The 22,082-nt window shown below is 45.0% G+C and overlaps 1 protein-coding gene across 5 annotated transcripts in view; it reads right to left on the minus strand.

The window, feature by feature from the left end:
- asic2 (acid-sensing (proton-gated) ion channel 2) overlaps window positions 1-22,082 on the minus strand; it is a 454,275-nt gene that overhangs the window by 46,471 nt on the left and 385,722 nt on the right. For all 5 annotated transcript variants that reach the window (XM_080445999.1, XM_080446000.1, XM_080446001.1 and 2 more), the window contains 2 exons: window positions 15,789-15,939; window positions 15,615-15,671 (listed from right to left, as the gene is read on the minus strand). In XM_080445999.1, the coding sequence (XP_080302125.1) occupies window positions 15,615-15,671; window positions 15,789-15,939 (208 nt within the window). The remainder of the gene's footprint in view (window positions 1-15,614; window positions 15,672-15,788; window positions 15,940-22,082) is intronic.

A 22,082-nucleotide genomic window follows, 5' to 3' on the forward strand; every position in this document is an offset into this window, starting at 1 on the left:
CAGGAACCTGTTGAGTCCCTTCAGATTCAATATGGGTCTTACGCCCCTTTCTTTTTCACCAGAAAATATTCCGAATAGAACCCCAGACGGTTCTGATCCGGAGATAATTTCTTTATCGCGCCCTTGTCTAGAAGGGAGGCTACCTCCTCTCTTAAGGTTTTGGCCGCTTGGCCCGACGCTCGAGTGTACAATACCTTGTCTGTCATGGGCGGCTTCCTGGCAAACTGCAGTCTGTAACCCTTGTGAACGGTGCGCAGCACCCAAGGGGACGGCTTGCAAAGTTTCCATTGATCCAAGCATTGAGCGAGAGGCTTGTTGCTGGATGCTGCCATCGTTAGTTTCACTGGTCGTGAAACCGTGACCATGGGAACCGGAGACGCTAAAACTCTGCTCAGCGGAGCTACAGCTGTGGAGCTCGCTAGAGACAAAGGAGGTCGCGTCGATCCTGACGTTCTGCGTGAAGAGATCACGTGGCCTAGTGCGGAAGTGTTCCACACTATCCCCTTGTTGCCTACAAGGTCCGCCGCCATCTTGTCTAGGCCCCTCGGCCTGACTAAAGGAAGCGACGGATCCGCCTCTACTGACGGAGGCACTCTGTTGCCCTCCAGAGGCTGGCGTGACACGGTGCACGGCAGGCTGTAAACATTGGGGTGACCCTCGGCCCGCGCCGCCATTTTGTAAACCTTCCTTTTCACAGTGGGCCTCTGGCGCCCTCTGCTGGATGGATGGTAAAAATGGAAATTTTGGAGTGACCCTTGTACATTGGCGTTTAGAATTAGCAATGGATTTAATACCTTTGTCTTGTTCATAGCATGCACAATATTCATCCCAGCAGCGCTTGGACAGTCTCCAAAGGGACTGTCCAAGCGCTGTGGGCTTATGGTTGGAGGGCATTGATACGGAGGGGCCCCCCCAAGGGGGGTCCCTCCGCATCGCCGCTCTGAGGCGGGTGAAAGAATGAGAGGTTTTGTATTTTTCAGAACATTTATTTGAAACACACTTGACACACAAACACCCTGGCAAACAACATGTGGACAAGTTAAAACAGCAGAGGCCTGGCTCTGTAACACTGTTACTTTCTGTCGCTTGTTTTCCGTCGGGGCCATGAAAAGGCCAAGTCTTTTTCCCGAGGTGACCAGGGGGGCTAATCCCCCCCCACTCCATCCGTGTGGATGTGGGGGGGGCAGCCGAACAACCGGTAACACCGGGGGGCAAATGTCAAACACGCTGCCCGCGACCACGTCCTCTCCCGCCGCCGCGTCGAGTGGATCTGGGGGAAGAAGGGGGAGGGGGGGAGCGGAGGTCCTTGCGACGGACGTCGCCGACTCCCAGCGACATGGGCCCTTCCACTCTGGTGGGACGGGCTGAGGAGTTGCGGGAGCTGCCGCTGGCGCTGGATTGGCGAGGCGAGGAGAGTCTCCCCCTTAAGGCAGACCTCTCCTGGCGGGGTCTGCCAGGTTGGGGAGACCTCGGGGCCAAAAGACCCGCCGCTGCCTCTTTCCGGGCCCTCGCCGACTCCGTGGAGTCCTTCAGGTACTTTTCTGCCCCGCAGAAGAGGTTACCTGCTGTGAGTGGAAGGGCCAGCAGCTTCTTTTTTGCGTCGATTTTCTGCGCGACTTTTGTGAAGGTGGCGAGGTCGAGCCACCGCACCCTCTCGATGGTCGCGCAGTCGTCCAACACCCGGCCGGTCCAATTAATGGCGTGTTGGGTGCAGGAGATGGTGAGCTGGTTCAAGCGATGCAGCTCCTTCGCGTCATCGCCCCATTTTTCCTTCAGCTCCGCGAGCCGCACGGCAGAGGAGCCCTGGAGGATGGTGACGGCGTTGAGGGTCTTTGCGACCTGTCCGGCCGTGGCGTAGGTCTTTTTCAACGCCGCGGAGGATTTTCTCAATTCTTCATTGTAGAAGGACGGTGTGGCGCCCCCAAGCACCACCGTACCTGACTGCATGTCCTCCAGTCCTTCTGCCAGCACCGGGTCCATCGGAGGGACTTCGATCAGCCCCAGGTCCCTGGCGGAGATTAGGTCGATGGGGAAGGCTAGCCTTTGCGGGTCTTGATGATCCCCCCAGGAGCTCATCAAGGCCGTCTTGAACCCCATTGCTTCAGGGAGCTTCTTGGACTCCACCACCCGTGTTGGTGGAGCCTCCAAGCCCTGGAAACCTACTGCAGTAGCGGTGGCGTTGCGGCTCTCCACGGGCTGCACCAAACCGCACCTGGCGATGGCCCGCTTGAACACCGCCGTTACCGGTTCGACGACCACTTCTTCGACGGTTTCGGGGTTTTCGCCTACCCCGTCGGCGCTCGCCATGGACACCTCTTGGACCTCCTGGTAAGACGCGAGGTCCAACTCGTCCTCCAGCTCCTCGAAGGCCAGTGACTCCTCGCTGTTGGCCAGCGAAGCAGCCCAGTCGTAGTGTCGACGGGGGGAGGTGGAGGCGCTGCTAGTTAGCTGCGGCGGCGATATATGCGCAGCGGCAGCGGCGGAGGGTGGCGTCAGCGTCGTCGCCGCTAGCCGCCTCATCTTCGGCGTCGGCACCGGTGGGGGTCCCATGAGTGTCTTCTCGGGCGGCACTCCTGGGGTCCCTGTGCCGGTGGCGGCGGAAGCTCCGGCTGAGTTTTCCCTGACCCAGCGGACCAGGGTCTCTACCCTGTCCAGCCGGGCGTCGAGCTGCTGGCTTGTGAAGGACGAGCACCCTTGGCACTCGTCCCTCTCGCCCTGGCGCTCCTTAGCGGTGAGCGCATGGTCGACCCCCAGGCAGTAGATACAGACGCGGTGGGGGTCGTCTGCGGCGACGAGGAGGCTACAGCTCGGTCGTCCGCAGGTCCTCGGTGGTTCCATTCCTGGTCTGGAAACACAGCGGCCTAACTTGGCTAGTAGCACCTAGCTAGCTGCTACCAGTAGCCTAGCCGCTGAATGAATGAAAAAGCTACCGGCTAATTCAAGGACCAGGAAAAGAGGAAAACTGAGAGGATAGTCAATAATACTTAAATAAGTTCCGGGAGAAAACGTAATTTTTCGCAAGGATTTTCCCGTGGGGAAATACTCTGTATTCCCGCTTTGGGTTAAGTTGTAAAATGTCTTGCTTCTTGTGTGTGAATTTCTGCGCATTCGCTTGCAGAGTGGAGAAAAGAGGAAGAGCCTACGTCACGAGGGAGCTTTATACTCCCGGGTCTTCCGGACTCGTGACATACCCTTAGCCAATCAGTATTGGCACCGGGAGCGTGTGTGTTGCTCTGTCTCATCGCCTGAGGGCGCTGATATCCCATAGTGAGTAGTAAACGGAGAACCGTGGTAAAACCTATGTTTCTATATCAGTGGTAGTCAAACATTTTCATGTCAATGACCCTCAAAATTATATGTATTTGGCCGCGGACCCCATCTCAAAATATGTCGTTCCAGGGATCCCCCCCCCCCCCAGAAGCCAAGATTTGAGTAAAAAATTTACTTTAAAAAATATATAAATTCAAAGATCTGCCAAAAATGTCACGATTAAAAAAAGAAATAGCAGATCTACAAGCTCACAGCATGGCACTCTGTGCCACGCTATGAGCTTGTATATCTGCTATTTTTGTATAGCCCAAAGAAATCTAAAATGACCCATGGCTTTCCCGGTCTTAATGGGTTAGTAATGCAAATAACGTAAAATGTGTGTAAAGTCTGGGAGTTGGAAGTGTTCTTGAGGAAGATATTGAACCGACGAGCAGGTTGGTGCCTTGCATGATTGCCTCCACCGTTGGTGTGTGAATGTGTACCGCATAGAACACGTAATATGTACTGTAGCTGTGTGCGTGAATGGGTGAATGTGAAGCACATTGTAAAAGTACATTTGAGTCGTCAGATAGACTAGAAAAAGCACTACATAAATGCAGTCCATTTGCAACAAAATGAAGATGAAAGATATGTTCAGTGATTACACATAATGCCAGGATTCATTCTTTGGTTCATCCAAAGAACTGGGACACTGGGATTGTGAATGATCACCTCTTCTGTCTGGAAGTGCGTTTACAGTGGGTTTTTGCAGACTATACCTGTTAAACGAAAACTGATGCAGCTGTCTCCTATTAAATAAAATTGTGGGTCCGTAGCACCATCTGTGCTTTCTCTAGAACTTCATGATTGACACTGTTGTACCAGAAGGAAAGCAAACCTAATCAAACTTTGCTACTCTGTGTGAAAACTTCTCTGATAGGTATAAAACCTATTATATTGTTATATATATATATATATATATTGTTCAAACTGGAATTCATTTACATTGAAGGATCCAAGCAAATATATATCTGTGTGTGTATGTATGTGTGTATGTACGTGCGTGCGCGAGTGTGTGTGTGTTTCAGTGTGTGTGTGTGTGTGTGTGCTCACATGCGTGCACAGTACACAATTGAATTGTTAAAGTCTCCCTGTTTCAAAATAAAACCAATTAGGGAGAGAGAAGGAGCGAGCTGTGTGGATTGAAGACCAAAGCCTGCTTACATTCCTCCTGCAAATGACCTGTATACCTTTGGGTTTCAAATCAACAGCACACAGCCATAGAGCAAATCACCACTACAGTACAGTATGTGCTTCTGTGCTGCAGCGAGCATTGGTGGGATGCAGGGCCTTAACCCATTAAGACCGGGAAAGCATCTGTCATTTTAGATTTTAACCACTTTAACCATTATTTTATACTTTGGCTATTCAAAAATAGCAGATATGCAAGCTCATAGCGCGGCACTCGGTGGCGTGCTATGAGCTTGTATATCTGCTATTTTTGGAAAATCGTGAACATTTGTGCAAATCTTTGAATATATATATTTTTTTAAAAGCGAACATTTGTAACTCAAATCTTTCCTTCTGGGGGTCCCGGGAACTACATATTTTGAGACGGGGGTCCGAGGCCAACTACATATCATTTCGGGGGTCCTTGAGATGAAAAAGTTTGAAAACCACTGATATTATAGCAACATAAGTTTTTTAAAAGTCTTAATGGGTTAACCACATGAAACCTAGTGTCACTATTCTGCATGGGCATGTCATAACTCATAATTGGCAAGCGTTCGGCGAAAATAGGTGAAGATTCTGCAAAAATTGCAGATGTACAAGCTCACAATGCGTCGCAATGGGAGCATTTGTGAGCTTGTAGATCGGCTATTTCCAATAAAGATCGCTGTGGGGTCCCCAGTAAAAGTATATTGTTTAAGTGGTTAAACAATGGCTCCAGATACTGTTATTAAAACATGAAAACAACACTACTATTACTACTAGTATATGGCTGTACATGCACAGTCATTGTGCAACTGCAAACCCAATTTCTTTTAATAAAATGAGGTAAAAGGACATCATGATAAATGTGCATTATGCATACTGCACCATCCCACTCTCTCTCTCTCCTCTCAAAAATCAATTCCTGTGCGATTACTTGTCACAGTTTCCAAGTTCTGATTGCATGCTCATAATTGCACCCTAATAACATCTTTGGGTACCATTAGCACTATACTTTGAAATTGGGTTCATAAAGCAGAATAATAGGCTTTGCTTAAGTAACTATGTGATTTTCTTCTCTCCTTTGAAATTGCAAACATTATGCACACAATATTTGTGCTCGCTACGATTATGGATATTTTTGGGGCACTATACGCCCTGGGCCTACTATATCGCGACACATTGTGAGCTTGTAGATCAGTTATTTTCACTATTTTTTAAAACACTTTCACCTATAATGATGTGCCTAAAATAGGGATGCCGATTTGAAAGTGGTTAGGCAATTTAGAAATTGTAAAGCACTACTAAAAGTGCTTTCAAATATTATTAATAGTTATTATTATACTATAGGTATGATGATCTGAATAAACTTTGTGAGAGCTATAAATCTGCAGAGGGAATGGGCAGCGTCTGCCCTGTGGTCCAGATTCTGGAGCCACCCAAGAGGATCTTCTATATCAGTGGTTTTCAACCCTTTTCATATCAAGGTCCATTATTTATTCGGCATTTGAGCCACGGACCACCATTTGATGAGATTTAGACTCTCGGACTCAAAACTTAGAATATGTTGTTGTCATTGGATACGATGTTGTCCACAATTCCATGTTGTATTGATGTTGGTACCATTAGGAGAGATGACAGGCAAACGTTGATCAAAATAACAATTCTTCTTTAATTGTGTTGACTTCTTCTAAATTAAGTAATGCAGATGTTTAACAATAATTTAACCCTTGAGAGCGTAAAATGAAACCAAATGGACCCATAAGGGTCCATTTGGTTTCATTTTACACTCTCAAGAGTTAAAGATCTATCTAATAAGGGTCCATTTGGTTACCAACTCTCCATCATTTAGCTGGGGACCACCTGGAACCCCCTCAAGGACCACTGTTGGTCCCCGGACCACTGGTTGAGAACCACTGTTCTATACTGGCTGACTGGGCCTGGCTCTGGATGTGAAACTCCTCCCCATAACTCTGTCAGTAGGAGAGCTGGAACTGCTCCATTGTGCAAAACACATAAATAAATTCCAGCAAATGTGATTTGGATAAATTCACAAGGATGCTGTCTCATTTGACTTTCATGAGTGTCTCTCTCTCTCGCCCCCTCCCACTCTCGCTCAAGTGGAGCAATGGCAAAGATAAAATATCACCCTGAGATAGTAGTTTCATAAAAGACAAAGTAGATAAACTGTTAAACATAATTTAATAAAAATGAAGAAAGTGGGATTTGACTGAAAGATAAAAAAAAAGAAAAAAGCCAAATCTACCTGTATATTTATATTACCTACTGGACTGGAAGAAATATTATCCCGTTTCCCATCCATCCAACTCCAGCCATCTATCAAAACGCCAAATTAAACACTTACTGTAACAATAGACCTCATTTATCGGTTTCAGGCATTCTTTATTAAGGAGAGATATTCATAGCTCTGTTCATTCCTTGATGGATTTAAATTAGACTAATATTAATACTTGCATATCTGTTCAGTTTATCTACTGTACCTGCTTTGACATAATAACATTTTTTTCACTGTATTTTCAATGTAAAAAACTGTTTAATTAGTGGACAGCTATGTGCTGTCAAATGCTGGTTGCATTTTCAATACAGGCTTCCAACGCAAACAAACACAAACTAGTAATCAGATATGATAGGTGGCATAATTATACATTGAGCTCTCAAAATCCCCAACACACATACTGTAGGCATTGCCAGTGTTCCTATTGTGGTGTTTGTTCTAGTTAGTGTTGAGACTGCATTGTGAAGTGCATACATATGAATTACAGACAACCCCGCACAATCTGAATGTAGACAAGGCATTAACGAGCACACATTTTTCTAAAAAACATCACTCGTTGTCATTATATTGCTGTAATATTATTACTTTCCCCAGTAACGAGTAGTGTAACTTATTACAATTGCCAAAATAGTAATATTATTACAGTTATTAATCAAAATAACGCTGCATTATTGTGTTACAATGAATGCAATTTGTTTTTGACAGAGATAAGCGCTCCCTCTTCTCTGTATCGTTTGTCTATGAGTGTGTGTGAGTAGAGGAGCCCAGTCAAACATCAATAATAGGAAGTTGTCACACGTGAAAAAACGACTGATCTACAAGTGTCACCTTATATCTGTTCTTTTTGAGCATGCGCCCTCGTGCAAAATGATGATGTATGTGGAAGGTCAGGTGCACGTCTGTGCTCTGTGGCTCAGGAGGACCATGGTGCAGAAGACACGCATACTTTGAACACTTTGGAACAAACATTATTTTAATATTTTGCGTTTGTGTCAGTCAAAGATACAAAGAATATTATTGTCCATTGTAAACTTTGTGAATTCATCTAATTCGTTGCTGTGACATATTTGAGAGGCTGCAATGTGTGCAGTTCTGCTGTTTGGTAGATGTTTGACCCCTCCTGTAAGGATAAGTATTGTTCCAACACTGCTCATTGTTTACATATTCACACATTACACACACACGGTTTTCAACAACAAAAATACTCCAAACGAATGTCTGTGTATCAACAAAAGGTCCACTGGGAGAGAGACACTGGGGATCATGTTTTTTTTATGAAAGAAGATTGGTTTCATCTGACTAGTTTGGCATACATAGGATGCAGGAGGGTGTAGGACTTGAGCCTCCTCAAGCTTGAAATTATCTCTGCTGTAGTTTAACACATTGACCGCCGAGCCCGTAGTTCTACGGGCTGATAAATCCAACCGTTAAGCGCCAATCCCGTAGCCTACGGGCTAATGGTCTTTTTAGTGGTCCACGTTAGTTTACCCCCTCAGGCACATCGTCACAAAATATCATCAATCTAGACCACATAGAAGTTGAAAAATCTTGTGATCCAATCACATGATCACATAAAACCAAAAAAAAAAAAGCACTAAAGCTGCATAATGTCAGGGGGTCCGCCAATCTGTTTGGCAAAAAAGTGTGATCGAGTGAGCAGCCTCTCTCTCTCTCTCTGCCTGGCTGCACCACAGCCCTCACTGACTGTGAGTGTGATCAGTGGGAGTGAGTGCAGGCGGGGCGAGCGTGCGCGCGCTTGGGGCGAGCGTGCGCGCGCGTGGTCGTACGTGCACACTCGCGGGGGAGGGGATGAACTTCTCCTGACCTCCTGCCTAAACCTAATGTTTACACAGATATGTCGGTGAGATCTGAGGCAATACATCGTGCGCGTATGTGCACAGGCGCGCGGGCGACGACTTGTTCCACACACACACCACAGGCAGGACAGACTGTAAGCATTCCACGTGCACTTTACCCCAAAGCTTTGATGTGATCGTCGCCACCATTGTTGTTTATAAAACAAACAGGGTCCTGCGCAGGTGTGCTCGCGCGCACACACACACGCACACACACGCACACACACACACACACACACACACACACACACAGAGAGAAACGCGAGCGTGATCGGTCACATGACCAAAACAAATGCTTCAAAAGCGAGACGCGCGGCCCCGTCGTTCTTGCTTTTCCAAACCAGATTATATTCAGAGCCGATCGATACAGAGAGAGACAGACAGAGAGATAGAGACAGACAGACAGACAGATAGATAGATAGATAGATAGTTCGTTAGTAGTAGTAGAAGTGATAGATAGATAGATAGATAGATAGATAGATAGATAGATAGTTCGGTAGTAGTAGTAGTAGTAGTAGTAGTAGTAGTAGTAGTAGTAGTAGTAGTAGTTAGTAGTGATAGATAGATAGATAGATAGTTCAGTAGTAGTAGTAGTAGTAGTAGTAGTAGTAGTAGTAGTAGTAGTTAGTAGTGATAGATAGATAGATAGATAGTTCGGTAGTAGTAGTAGTAGTAGTAGTAGTAGTAGTAGTAGTAGTATTATTAGTAGTAGAGTTGCGAGATTGAGACGGAGTGAGTGAACGGGTGAGTTTGATTGTGTGAAACGGTGAGTGAACGAGTGTGATCTGAGTGAATTGTTAGTTTGTGTGAGTGATTATTGTAGTGATTATTGTAGTGTGTAGTGTGAGTCAGATATTTACATAGTGTGAGTGATATATATAAATCCCAGTGAGTTTTATATATATATATATTTATAGATAGAGAGGGCGTGGAGGTAAATAATAGGTGGAAGTAATAGGAGTATAGTAGGAGAGTTGATCGGCGATATAGGGAGAGTATAGGAGAAAAATAGGTGGTAATAGAGAGGAGAAAGTTTATATTTATTTATAGTGTAGCTACTGTGAGAGGGTAGCTATGCCAGGGAAGCGCGCGCGCAAGCGCAAAAACACCCCAGCCCCAGGATCTGGGCAAAGGTCCATGGACCAGTTCTTGGTGGCTCCTGGTGGACCTCCACAGAAGGAAGCTCGTCTGGTTCCACCTGTGGACCTCCAGCCAGGTCCGAGTGTTGGACCTGACGACACCAAGGACCGCAAGGTTCCGCCTGTGGACCTCCAGCCAGGTCTGATTGTCGGACCTGACGACACCCAGGACCGCGAGGTTCTGCCCGTCCGTCGGAGTGCACGGATCGCCACCGTCACCGTGCCTGTTGTTCGAGTCGCCACCGTCACCGTGCCTGTTGTGACTGTTGTGCCTGTTGTTGGGGTTCATGGTCCCGAGTGGGACATCAGTGACACAGAGAGTGAGATCGGGATCGCGTCGGATTCTGATTCTGATTCTGATACCGACAGTGACTCCAGTGGTGCCTCTGGGGGCTCCGTTTGGCTACCGACGGGTGAGAGCCGTCTGGACCGTGGGGGCAATTGTTCTTTTTCCAGTGGTAAGCATACATTTTTTATAGTTTTATCTGTTACTACTTGATTTGATCGATTTGTATTCGTTACTAGTTGATTTGATCGTGTTTTTCATAGACCTGGTTGCTTATTAGTCTTCCACAATCTGGCAACGCAAAACGAAAGGCCCTCTGTACCTGTGGTTCTCAACATGTGGTTCGCGACCACAACGGAGCGAGCCTCGTACAACGCCTCGCAACGCGATCTATATATGCATCTATCTATCAGATGATGACAATGTTTAGGCTCTTATTGATTTATTGTGTAAAAAGAACACCTAAAAATAGCAGATCTACAAGCTTGTGAGCTTGTAGATCGGCTATTTTCAGATAGGTTTGAGCTTTTGGGCTCGTTTTCATAGACCTGTTTGCTTATTACACTCCCACAATCTGGCAACTTCAAAAAACGACAGGCCCTTTTAGCCTCTGTACCTGTGGTTCTCAACATGTGGTTCGCGACCACAACGGAGCGAGCCTCGTACAACGCCTCGCAACGCGATCTATATATGCATCTATCAGATGATGACAATGTTTAGGCTCTTATTGATTTATTGTGTAAAAAGAACACCTAAAAATAGCAGATCTACAAGCTTGTGAGCTTGTAGATCGGCTATTTTCAGATAGGTTTGAGCTTCTTTTGGGCTCGTTTTCATAGACCTGTTTGCTTATTACACTCCCACAATCTGGCAACTTCAAAAAACGACAGGCCCTTTTAGCCTCTGTACCTGTGGTTCTCAACATGTGGTTCGCGACCACAACGGAGCGAGCCTCGTACAACGCCTCGCAACGCGATCTATATATGCATCTATCTATCAGATGATGACAATGTTTAGCCTCTATTGATTTATTGTGTAAAAAGAACACCTAAAAATAGCAGATATACAAGCTTGTGAGCTTGTAGATCTGCTCATTTTATTATGCTTTGTGAAAATGCCAGGTGCACTGCTCCCCCCCTCCCTCTGCACATGATGGCTGTCATAATATAAAATACATCAGAGTGTCCGTTCAGGTCAGGCCACAATAACAACAACAAAAATCCTGTTGGATCAAAGTTTTTTGTTGATGTTGTTGTTCTGTTCTGACCTGAACTGAAGCCTTTGATGTCTTTTATTGTGACATCCATGACCTGATTATGACCTGATCATCATGCAAGTTGATGATCAGGTCACGATCAGGTCATGTCCACAAAGTATTTGAAAAATTGCCTTTGTAATTCCACTATGACAGTAATGTAGTTACTATTTGATCTCATATGTGCCTACTGTAAGTAGCTCTGTCTGGATAAGAGTGTTTGCTAAATGTGTAATATTCACCCAAAGTATTTGAAATTGTATTCTAGATTCTGACACTGGTGAGGCTTTGGAGCCAATGGATGGAGGTGGACATGGTGGTGACCGTAGTAGAGGTGAGTGAGATGTCACAATCATATCACAGGAATAAAAAAAATGCTAAAACCAGGGCAATGGTAAATGTATATTTATTTATATCTCATATTTATTTATTCAGTGTGTATATATGTGGCATGTGGTCTATATGATGATGATAAATGATTTGCTAAAGATGCACATAATATTTATAAAAGTATATTTTATGTTATTCTAGGGTTACAGGCTGAGGTGGCTGTGGAGGAGTTGGAGGGAGCGGTTGGAGCTGATGGCGGTGGTTGTAGAGGTAAGAATTATTATCACTGGAACAAAGTGTGTGTGTGTGTGTGTGTGTGTGTGTGTGTGTGTGTGTGTGTGTGTGTGTGTGTGTGTGTGTGTGTGTGTGTGTGTGTAAACAAATGTATTTTATGGTAATTATCTATTTCTATAATTCACAGGTGGTGGCAGGCCTCGAAAGGGCAAGGGTCCTCCCGGTGGTGGCAGGCCTCCTAAGGGCAAGGGTCCTCCCCCTATGTGGCATGCCACAGGCTGGTGTCCTCGGGACATCCCCTTCTCAGCCGGGACTCCGGGTCCACAGAATGCGGCTGCTGATCTGCAGTCTGATGACCCTGTGGACTTCTTCGAGCTGCTGGTGTCGGATGAGATCCTGCTGGAGATCTGCGTCCAGACGAACCTGTATCACAAACAGCAGCCGCCCAGTGAACTGCAGTATAACAGAGCAAAGTCCTGGAAAGATCATGATCTCACTGTAGAGGAGCTCAAGATCTTTCTAGGGCTCTTTCTTCTAACTGGAGTCAACCCAAAGCCGGAACTCGAGATGTACTGGTCCACTGACGAGTACCTGTCGGCACCCGTCTTCGGCAAGATCATGTCGCGGAACAGGTTCCAGCTCATCTTGAGTGCCCTGCACTTCATCGACAACACCATGCCCCGCCTTGACCCTAAAGACAACCTCTGGAGAATCCGCCCAGTGCTGCAGTCCTTGCTGGCCAACTTCCAGAAAATGTATCTGCCGAGCGAGGACATCAGTATTGATGAGGGCATGCTGTTGTGGCGTGGACGCCTGGCCTTCAAAGTCTATGCCCCACAAAAGCCGATCAAGTACGGCATCAAGTCATACATATTGTGCGAGTCTGCAACCGGCTACGTCCACAACATGCAGCCGTACTGTGGCGTGCCGACCTCCCTACCTGACACAATAACCAACCTACTAGGTGATTTAGCAGGTTTAGGATATAGGCTATACATGGACAACCTGTATAATTCAGTGAAGACGTCCCTTATGCTCCTGAAGAAGGCGACCTACGTCTGCGGGACTCTCCGTAAGAAACGAGGGCAGCCACCAGCCATCGCCGAGGTGACCAATGCCCCACAGAAGCTTCCACTTGGGTCGTCCATGTCACTCCATCACGAGGGCGTGATGGTAGTGGCATGGCGACCCAAGAAAACAAAGATTGTCACCATGATCTCCACCTTGCACCCTGACGAGATGCGGCCCGTGGCCTCGAATGAGAAACGGAAGAGGAAGAGGGTGACCGAAATGAGGCCAGTGTGTGTTGCTGAATACAACAAATTCATGAACGGGGTCGACAGGATGGACCAAAACCTCAGCTATTATATGTGCACCAGAAAAACCAAGAAGTGGACGAAGAAGTTCTTTTTTTACCTGCTACAGATATCGATGTTCAACGCCTTCACGATCTACAAGGCCAGAAACCCAGGCGGCATTCAAGACTTCTTCTCCTTCATCGTGAAAGTAGTGAAGTCCTGGACCTCCCTCGGCCGCCGTGGGAGAGTGGCCCCTCCTCAGGAGGGTAGGAATGAGGCCCCGCCTCCTGAGGAAGGGGCCGAGGAAGAGGGTGAAGACCGTCCTCAGGAGGGTAGGAATGAGGCCCCGCCTCCTGAGGAAGAGGAAGAGGATGACGCCGATCCTCAGGAGGGTAGGAATGAGGCCCCGCCTCCTGAGGAAGAGGATGACGCCGATCCTCAGGAGGGTAGGAATGAGGCCCCGCCTCCTGAGGAAGAGGAAGAGGATGACGCCGATCCTCAGGAGGGTAGGAATGAGGCCCCGCCTCCTGGGGATCGCCCCGGCAATCCAAATGTCCCACATGCTCCCCACCCAAGGCCACCATTGATTGACCCTCCGTCCAGGCTGTTAGGCAGAAGTAAAGATCACCTACTCATCAAATTCCCAAGTACTACTAAGAAGTACACACAAAGGGTTTGCAGGGTCTGTGCCCGATCCAAAGATCCAAAGATAAAGAAGAAGCGAGGGGAGAAAAAGAACCACCGGAGCGAGACAAGGAAAGAGTGCAAGTCCTGTCTTGTGCCCTTGCACGAAGGAGAATGTACATGGCGTTACCACAACTTAGATAAGTATTAGTTTACGGGTCCATTTGGTTTCAGGGTAGGGAAAGGGTAGACGCACGCTGAAGAACTTTATTTTTGTTTATTTGCACTAATTGCACCAATGTATTGATTTGAATGATTATTATTTATTTTGATTTTATGTAGTTACATTTAGTTTGAAATGACTTGCACTTTGTGCTTTACAGTGAAACGGCTGCTACTTTGTTCAACCTACCTCTACACACTGCCGTATGCACAACACTGTTTAGACTTTTTATTTATTTATTTTGCACTAATTGCACCAATTTTTTGATTGAACTTTTTTGTTGTTGAACTCCCTAGAGATTCACAAATTGTCATAAATGGCATAAAGAAAAAAGGCAAGCTATAGATCTGCTATTTGTTGCTTTGAATGTAGTATGTTTGGAAAAGGAAGCTCTCGATGACCTTGAACTTGGAATTATTATTATTTTATGTAGTTACATTTAGTTTGAAATGACTTGCACTTTGTTCTTTACAGTGGAACGGCTGCTTCTTTGTTCAACCTACCTCTACACACTGCCTAGTATGCACAACACTGTTGTCTAGACTTTTTATTTATTTATTTTGCACTAATTGCACCAATGTTTTGATGTTGAACTATTCACAAATTGTCAGAAATGGCATAGTAGATTGTGAAGGCGTTGAACATCGATATCTGCTATTTGTTGCTTTGAATGTAGTATGTTTGGAAAAGGAAGCTCTCGATGACCTTGAACTTGGAATTATTATTATTTTATGTAGTTACATTTAGTTTGAAATGACTTGCACTTTGTTCTTTACAGTGGAACGGCTGCTTCTTTGTTCAACCTACCTCTACACACTGCCTAGTATGCACAACACTGTTGTCTAGACTTTTTATTTATTTATTTTGCACTAATTGCACCAATGTTTTGATGTTGAACTATTCACAAATTGTCAGAAATGGCATAAAGGAAAAAAGGCAAGCTTGTAGATCTGCTATTTGTTGCTATGAATGTACTGTAGCTTGAGATTTTGACTGTTGCAAAAAGTTTGGAAAAGGAAGCTCTCAATGACCTATGTGTTGCACTTTGAATTTGGAATTATGATTCTTTATTTGAAAAAAAAAAAAGTGTTTTTTTTTTTTTTTTTTTTTTATATAAACAAGTATTGTTTACATGACTGATGTCAATGAAGGCGCAAAATAAATGTCAAACACTTTTGAAATCAAGTTATGCCTCTAAATGTGTGTCATTTACTAAAACGCTGATATCTCAGCTTCTGAAGAAAAATGCCTCTTTTTGGTGAAAACCAAGCTGTATTCAAACTCCTCTAGCTAAAAAACGGAGCATGGTATCAACTCACTTTTTTTTTCAGATGAAAGAAGAGATTCTAAGCTTTCTTTTGAGATATTCTATGTTTTCATAGTCCTAATACAAAATCTTCTGTGGGCCCTCAAAAATAAGTCAGAATGGTCAAAAACCTTGGCAGTGGGAAAGCCTTTTCTAGAAAACCCCTTGGCAGTCAATGTGTTAATGCCGGATGACAGGTTTAAAATTTATTTTTAATCCTTGTTCTGAGCATTCACATTTAAAATAAGATCTACAGTATATTTGAGTGTCACATTCAGCGTGTACATGCATTTTTGTGCGGCTTACCTAAAGCGGGCTCGGCACAGTCTTTGTACTGCTCAGGGGTGCAGAATGCCGCATCGCCTGTGGTGGGAATATTTTGGTGGAAACACGGTTAAAGGAGAGAGGAGAATTCAGCTAATTGTTGACATTTGCGTTAACATAAAGTAGGTCTAAATTTCTTCAAAGACTCGTGCTTACCAGGCATGTGCACCATCCTACAGTTGCAGTTCTCCACAATGTAGCGCGTCTCACAGTCAATCCTACAGGCGGTCACACTGTAGACCTCGAAGAACCCTGACTCCAGAGCCTTGGACTCACACTCTCCCCATGGGGGAGGCAAGTAGGTCAGCTGCAGAAAGAGAGAAACACAGAGTGCAAAAATAAACCCCTAGGCCTAGGGTGCATGCACAAGTCTCTCACACATACACACATCCATTCCACACACAAAGACAGAGAGAATAAAAATGAACACAACATGCTATATTGGATCTTCTGGATTTCATGTCATTTTTGACCCCTGATTCCCAGCCAGCCCAGAAACAGGAGCCTCGCAAAACAGAACAGAATGCGTGGGGGGAAGAAGCACTTCCTCAAATGCATATAGATTCTGGCAGCGAAAATCCACAACAACAGGCTTCGGGGGCACAATGCTCCAAATGTTCCCCTCTCTCCCCTCCGTAGCTCTGAAGGCAGGGACAGCAGTTGAGGAGCGGGGGACACCAGGAGGAGCAGTGTGAGGGCCCATCTGCTCCATGATGCAAGCAGCCTGCTCTAGCTGCGCGCTGGGCATCCATCACCAACCACCCTCTGTTCTTCTGTCTGTCTGCACTGCCAAAATAGCGTTTTTTTGGATCAAACTAAAATACAACATCCTGCCAGGTGAAATCTGGGCCCAGCATGCTTGTTAGTTGTGACAGGACCTGAAGCGATGCACCCTCCTACTGGGTGACATTGCATGTTTTTCTCCAGGAGAGAGTTGCGAGCTTAATGCTGTAAATATCCAGACATAATCACTTCTGACACAATGACGAAGACATGAACTCAAACACACAGTACAATGCAAATGTTTCATTAACCTAAAAGCCCCTGGCCATGTCTGAGTGCCACTATGATGTCTCTTGAGATAATTAAACATGTCCACACCAACTTCAGCAGCAGGTGTGAATACAGGCTGCCTCCAGGCACTATCAATTTCATTAGGAACATCTATGAAACTTGACGAGCCCATAACCTTTCAGCCCATCTTCACGCCTTACATAATTAGCACATATGGCATTATCACGGCATGTCTTGACAGAACCAGGATCCGATTATCCCTCTGTAAATTAGATGATCAAAGATGCGGGATGTCAGCTATTACAGTGCTGAGATCAGCTGACACATTTATTGGTGTGTTTAATATAAGCCAAGGCCTCTGTCGCTCTCAGGGCATTATTCATCTCTGTCTGATTCACTGCTATACTGGGCCAAAGCTATTATTAGGTTACATAGCCTGATCAGCAAGGGACAAAGTTGGTTTTGAAATAAAATGGGAACCATGCACCATGAATTCTGGGTAAAAAATGGCAAATCAAACTGGTATGCAGCACCAAGGTACATTTTGCAGTCCCAGCAGATGCCCTCGACTACAGGGCTTTTATTTGGCATGACCGCACAAAGCTTAGCTGAAATATCATTACAGTGACCCTAGGCTCAACACAAAAGGCAGAAAGGGGCCAATGCTATAATGAAGACCTTTCCTTTCCTCTGAGGGAAAGAAGATTTTCAGTAGCAGCAGAACAATGTGCTCATCAAAACTGAAGGACTGTGTGTGTGTGTGTGTGTGTGTGTGTGTGTGTGTGTGTGTGCGCGCGCGCGTGCGTGTGCGTGTGTGTGTGTGTGTGTGTGTGTGTGTGTGTGTGTGTGTGGGGGGGGGGGGGGCTTAATGAGCACACACACGGTTCATTTGATGAAGTGGCTTTAATCTAGGTCCTAGGTCTAAGAGCCAGAGTGAGTTCATTAACACATTCCATGCCAGAGTTTAATCTCATAATGTACTCACCAGTGCCAGCGTTTTATTGTTGTTTTTTATTTTTTTTCATGTCGCCACAGACCTCGCTAAATAAGTTAAAAGTGCGCGTTCATTTGGTTCTAAACACACAGCGGATCCGTGAGAAACGGCGAGCGAAAACAGTTTCCAAATCCGTGCCGCCATCTTGAAGCTACAGCCGATCAACTGTAAACAGTGATCAGCGAGGAGAAAAACAACAACCAGAGAAAATCGAGTTTTAAACAGGATCCCAGACAGGAAGCGGATACGATCGAAAAAACCGGAACCCGAATAATTCCGTTTCCGACCGGAAACCGGAAACGGAAATGGATCAAAAAATTTCGGAAAGTGCACCTGGGGCACTTAACATGGGAATCGGCGGTTCGCGTAGATCTACGCGACTGGCACGCTGCGGCTTTAAATAGGTTCGCGTAGATCTACGCGACTGGCATGCAATGTGTTAATGCTCACAGTGAGGCTTTGTTTCATAGTAAGGATTGGGACACATTAGCACTTAATCACTACAAGCTTAATCACTACAAACATTATATGCACTGCAAACTCTATTTCCAAACCTCTATCACACATCTCACACTTACTCCTCTCTCAGAAATGCACATCTAGTACCGTCAACCATAATCATTATCATGACCTCTTTTGGTTGGCTCTGAATATGCCCTCAAGGTTTTCTCAAAAGGTGCAAGGCTTGATGAGACAGGAGTGTGCCACAGCAGGATGCCTTCTGAGTCTCTCTGCTGCAAACTACAGTTCTGAATTTATCAGCTGGAGGTAAACCTGTAGCATTTCTCTGCTTCATACCGGTGCTGTGGAGAGTGAAGTCAAGTAAGCCCTTGAGTGCCACAGGCAGAGCTGATGAGATGAGTGGACGCAGGAACCCCTCTGGGCTCATTACCCAGTAGGCACGACCATCACTTGATAAATGGCCTCCAGAGAACTTGTCTCTGCTTCTTTTTGTTTCCTACGTGCCTTTCTCTGGCTCACACTGACGTACTCTGTTGAATGAATGTATGATGCATTGAGTTCTCAACACAACTGTTCCAAATGTAATTTTCTTCATTTTACATACAACTGTTTTTCAGGGTTTTCAGAGCTGCACTAGTGTTATTGTTATGCAGGAGATAGCTACACTTTTAGAAATGAGACGATGCATTCACCTTGACAGAAATCTGCCTGTTCAAAGGAGGGAAATAAAGCCAGCTCCCTGTGAGGGAGCTAGACAATGAATTTCAGAAAAAGAGAGAAAAAAGCGATTCTTAAAGAAAAAAGGACATAAGGAAAAAAGGACATATTTAGATGATATATGGCACAGGAACAATAACATAAATTAGACCAATCAGAGTATCTTATCCCATTCCTTTTAAGAGAATGTTTGCTTGAGCTAGGCACATTGCTATTTAAATGATGGATGGATTTGAAGAGACGCAAAAAAAATCTGCTGAAGAGATTTGAAAGTGAGACAAATACATTACATATCAGCAGCAATAATAGAAAAAAGTGGGGTGGGGCGGGGGTGGAGGCGCAAAGGATGCCACTCAGACGGGGCTCCTTCCGTGAAGCTCGCTAAGAGAGTTATTTTTTCTACCTCAATGCGGAGTTCCTCAGAAATGTCATCTGCCATGTTGAATATGAGTGTTATTGCGTTGGATCGGGTGGATTTCGAAACCGGTGGACCAGGTGGCCGTGCTGCTGGTCAGAATTCACATCTTCCTCCTGTAGCCTAATGTCTCCTCATGTCCAAGAGATATCTGTGATATCTTCACATATCAATCCGTGTGTCGGGAGCCCCAAATTTGATGGATAACCTGTTACTGTGTTGAGCATTGCACTGTCTAAATAGTAAGGAAATATCTGTGCCGTCACTGCGCCGGCAGTTAAGACTAACTTATAGCTGGTCTAAAGCACTATCACTTCTCTCTGTGTGTACTGTAATATAGCAATGCGTCAGACCACACCTCATTTTAAGACCAGCCCATAGCGTTAGATGGGCGCAAAATCATTTGGCATCTAAACAACGTGGGCGCTGGGCGTAAAAATTACAACTTGGTTAGAAGCGTTCGTTAGCAAATACTAAGCAATGATGATTGTGCTGCCTGTTTGCACCATCTTGCGTCGGGTTGGAGATAGGGCCCCTAATGTCTTAGAGTTAGATTGATGGCATCCAGGGCAGAGGGGATAGATGTCCATGGGTATAGTGATTATGGAGACATTCAGCATATCAACCTAGAGAGGCACCATCTCTGAGCCCTGTCCATACCCAGCAGAATACAGGCTGCATCTCTGAGCCCCATCCATATACCCAGCAGACTACAGGCTGCATCTCTGAGCCCCATCCATATACCCAGCAGACTACAGGCTGCATCTCTGAGCCACATCCATATACCCTGCAGACTACAGGCTGCATCTCTGAGCCACATCCATATACCCAGCAGACTACAGGCTGCATCTCTGAGCCACATCCATATACCCAGCAGACTACAGGCTGCATCTCTGAGCCACATCCATATACACAGCAGCCAGCTTGTGAAGGGAAAAGACATGAATAACAACCATGTGAGGTAGAAGCGCGCAGAATTCCCAAGGGACGATGATGAAAAAAATTATGAATCAAATAATCAAGAGAACTGTCAAGAGGATGCATGTCTATGAGGCCAGCAGCCTTGGCGTAGCCTTGTGTTGAAGCAACAAAGCTGTGCTGTGATTGAGTGAGGACGAGTGGGGTGAAGCATCTCTCCACCGGCAAGGTTACTGACAGTAGAGGAAGCTATCATCTGTCAGCTGGCTGCCTATAGGAGACTACAAAGAAGGAGTCGGCCTGTTGAAGTATACACACAAACACACAATTCTGAAAAAAAGGGTTTATGACTGCATTTTTTAACTGAGCACTTGGACTGAAATATAAGTCAGTCAGGAACACTCACGTCATAGAAATATTTTAACCATTTATTGCAACAAATGGAATACAGTTGCAATACATGCATTGATGACTCTGTTCTTAAAGGGATAGTTCAACCAAAACATTTCTTATTTTCTATCAATTACACACCCCATGAAGCCTTGAATTTACTCAGATTTTTTTTTCAGAGGAGACTCAATGGAGACTCTTTCAGTCTCCTATCGGAGACTCCGCCGGTCATCAAATTATTGGCTCTGGAATGCGACAAAAACTAAAAGAATCGCCATGAATTCAACGCTCCATGGGGTGAGTAATCGATAGAAAAAAAGTCATTTTGGGGGTGAACTATCCCTTTAACTCTTACCCTGCCAGAGTTTTTTCAGAACAGTCTGTAGCCTCTGCCAGGGTTTTGACTGATTTTGGTACCTTTTCGCATAGCCACAAAATATGTTTCTCAAGTATGATTGATCCCCAGAAAATTTCTAATCACAGATGAGATTCAGGTGTGGTTTCACAAATGTCAACGAGGTCAATTTGACCTTGTTGTCATGTGTTGTTTGATGTTTGAAAATAGCTCAAAACCAGTGGTTTCAAACCAAAAAACATTGTGAATTGTTTGTCCGTTTCAATTTTAACATTGAAGTGGATGGAGCAGCAAATCTTTGGAAATTGTTATCTCCTTATTCGTTTGGAATATCGACAAGGTGTCAATACTAAATAATTAGAGAATCTTTTTAGAAAAAATTTTTTTTTGAAAAACGTTTTTTTTTTTTTTTTTTTTTCCAGGACGTTTTTTAACGTCTTTGGCAGGCAACAGCTAATTTCTCAAAGACGTTAATAAACGTCTTTGGCAGTTATAGAGTTAAGATGTTCCCTGAATTAGCCAAGCAACATGCTAAGCTAAACCAGGGTACGCAATGCAGATCGAAACCCCCTTGGGTATAAGAGCAGGTCCAAAGCAAGACATCAAATTCAACTTGAAAGCCATGCAAAACCTTGAATTTCAGGTTAACGTTAGACCTATGCAAAGCATTGAATTTCAGTTAAACTTTTTTTGTATAATTTTGGAAGAGGCAAAGCTTGTTTGTAGTAGTGAGAAGCATCAAGTGAATGAGGAGGCCATAATTAAAGGTAGGTTAAGTCATATTTTTGGACTGTTAAAAGGTTAAAGCTCTATATTGCGATAGTAATCATCACTAGTATAGAGTGTTTGTTCAGTAATAGGGGTCACCCCGTCTCTCCAGCTCTTTAATAAACAAATACATTTTCAGGTGGGTGGCTCAATTTCAGCCAATCAGGAGAGAGTACCCATTTATCAGCTTCAAATAGATAGTGTTCCAGTTCCAATTTTGTTCCAATTTCACTTATTTATCATGTATCGTGTGTGAGTTCTCTCTCCTGATTGGATAGTATCCCAGCCTAAAAATGCATTTTCTGTGTACTAAAGAGCTGGACAGACAGGGAGACCCCTGTTACTGAACAAACACCCTATTGCAATGAGTACTATGACAATATAGAGCAATATTTTAACAAAGGAAATACACTTACC

Source organism: Gymnoscopelus braueri, assembly GCF_963280865.1.
Source record: "Gymnoscopelus braueri genome assembly, chromosome: 13".
NCBI lineage: Eukaryota > Metazoa > Chordata > Actinopteri > Myctophiformes > Myctophidae > Gymnoscopelus > Gymnoscopelus braueri.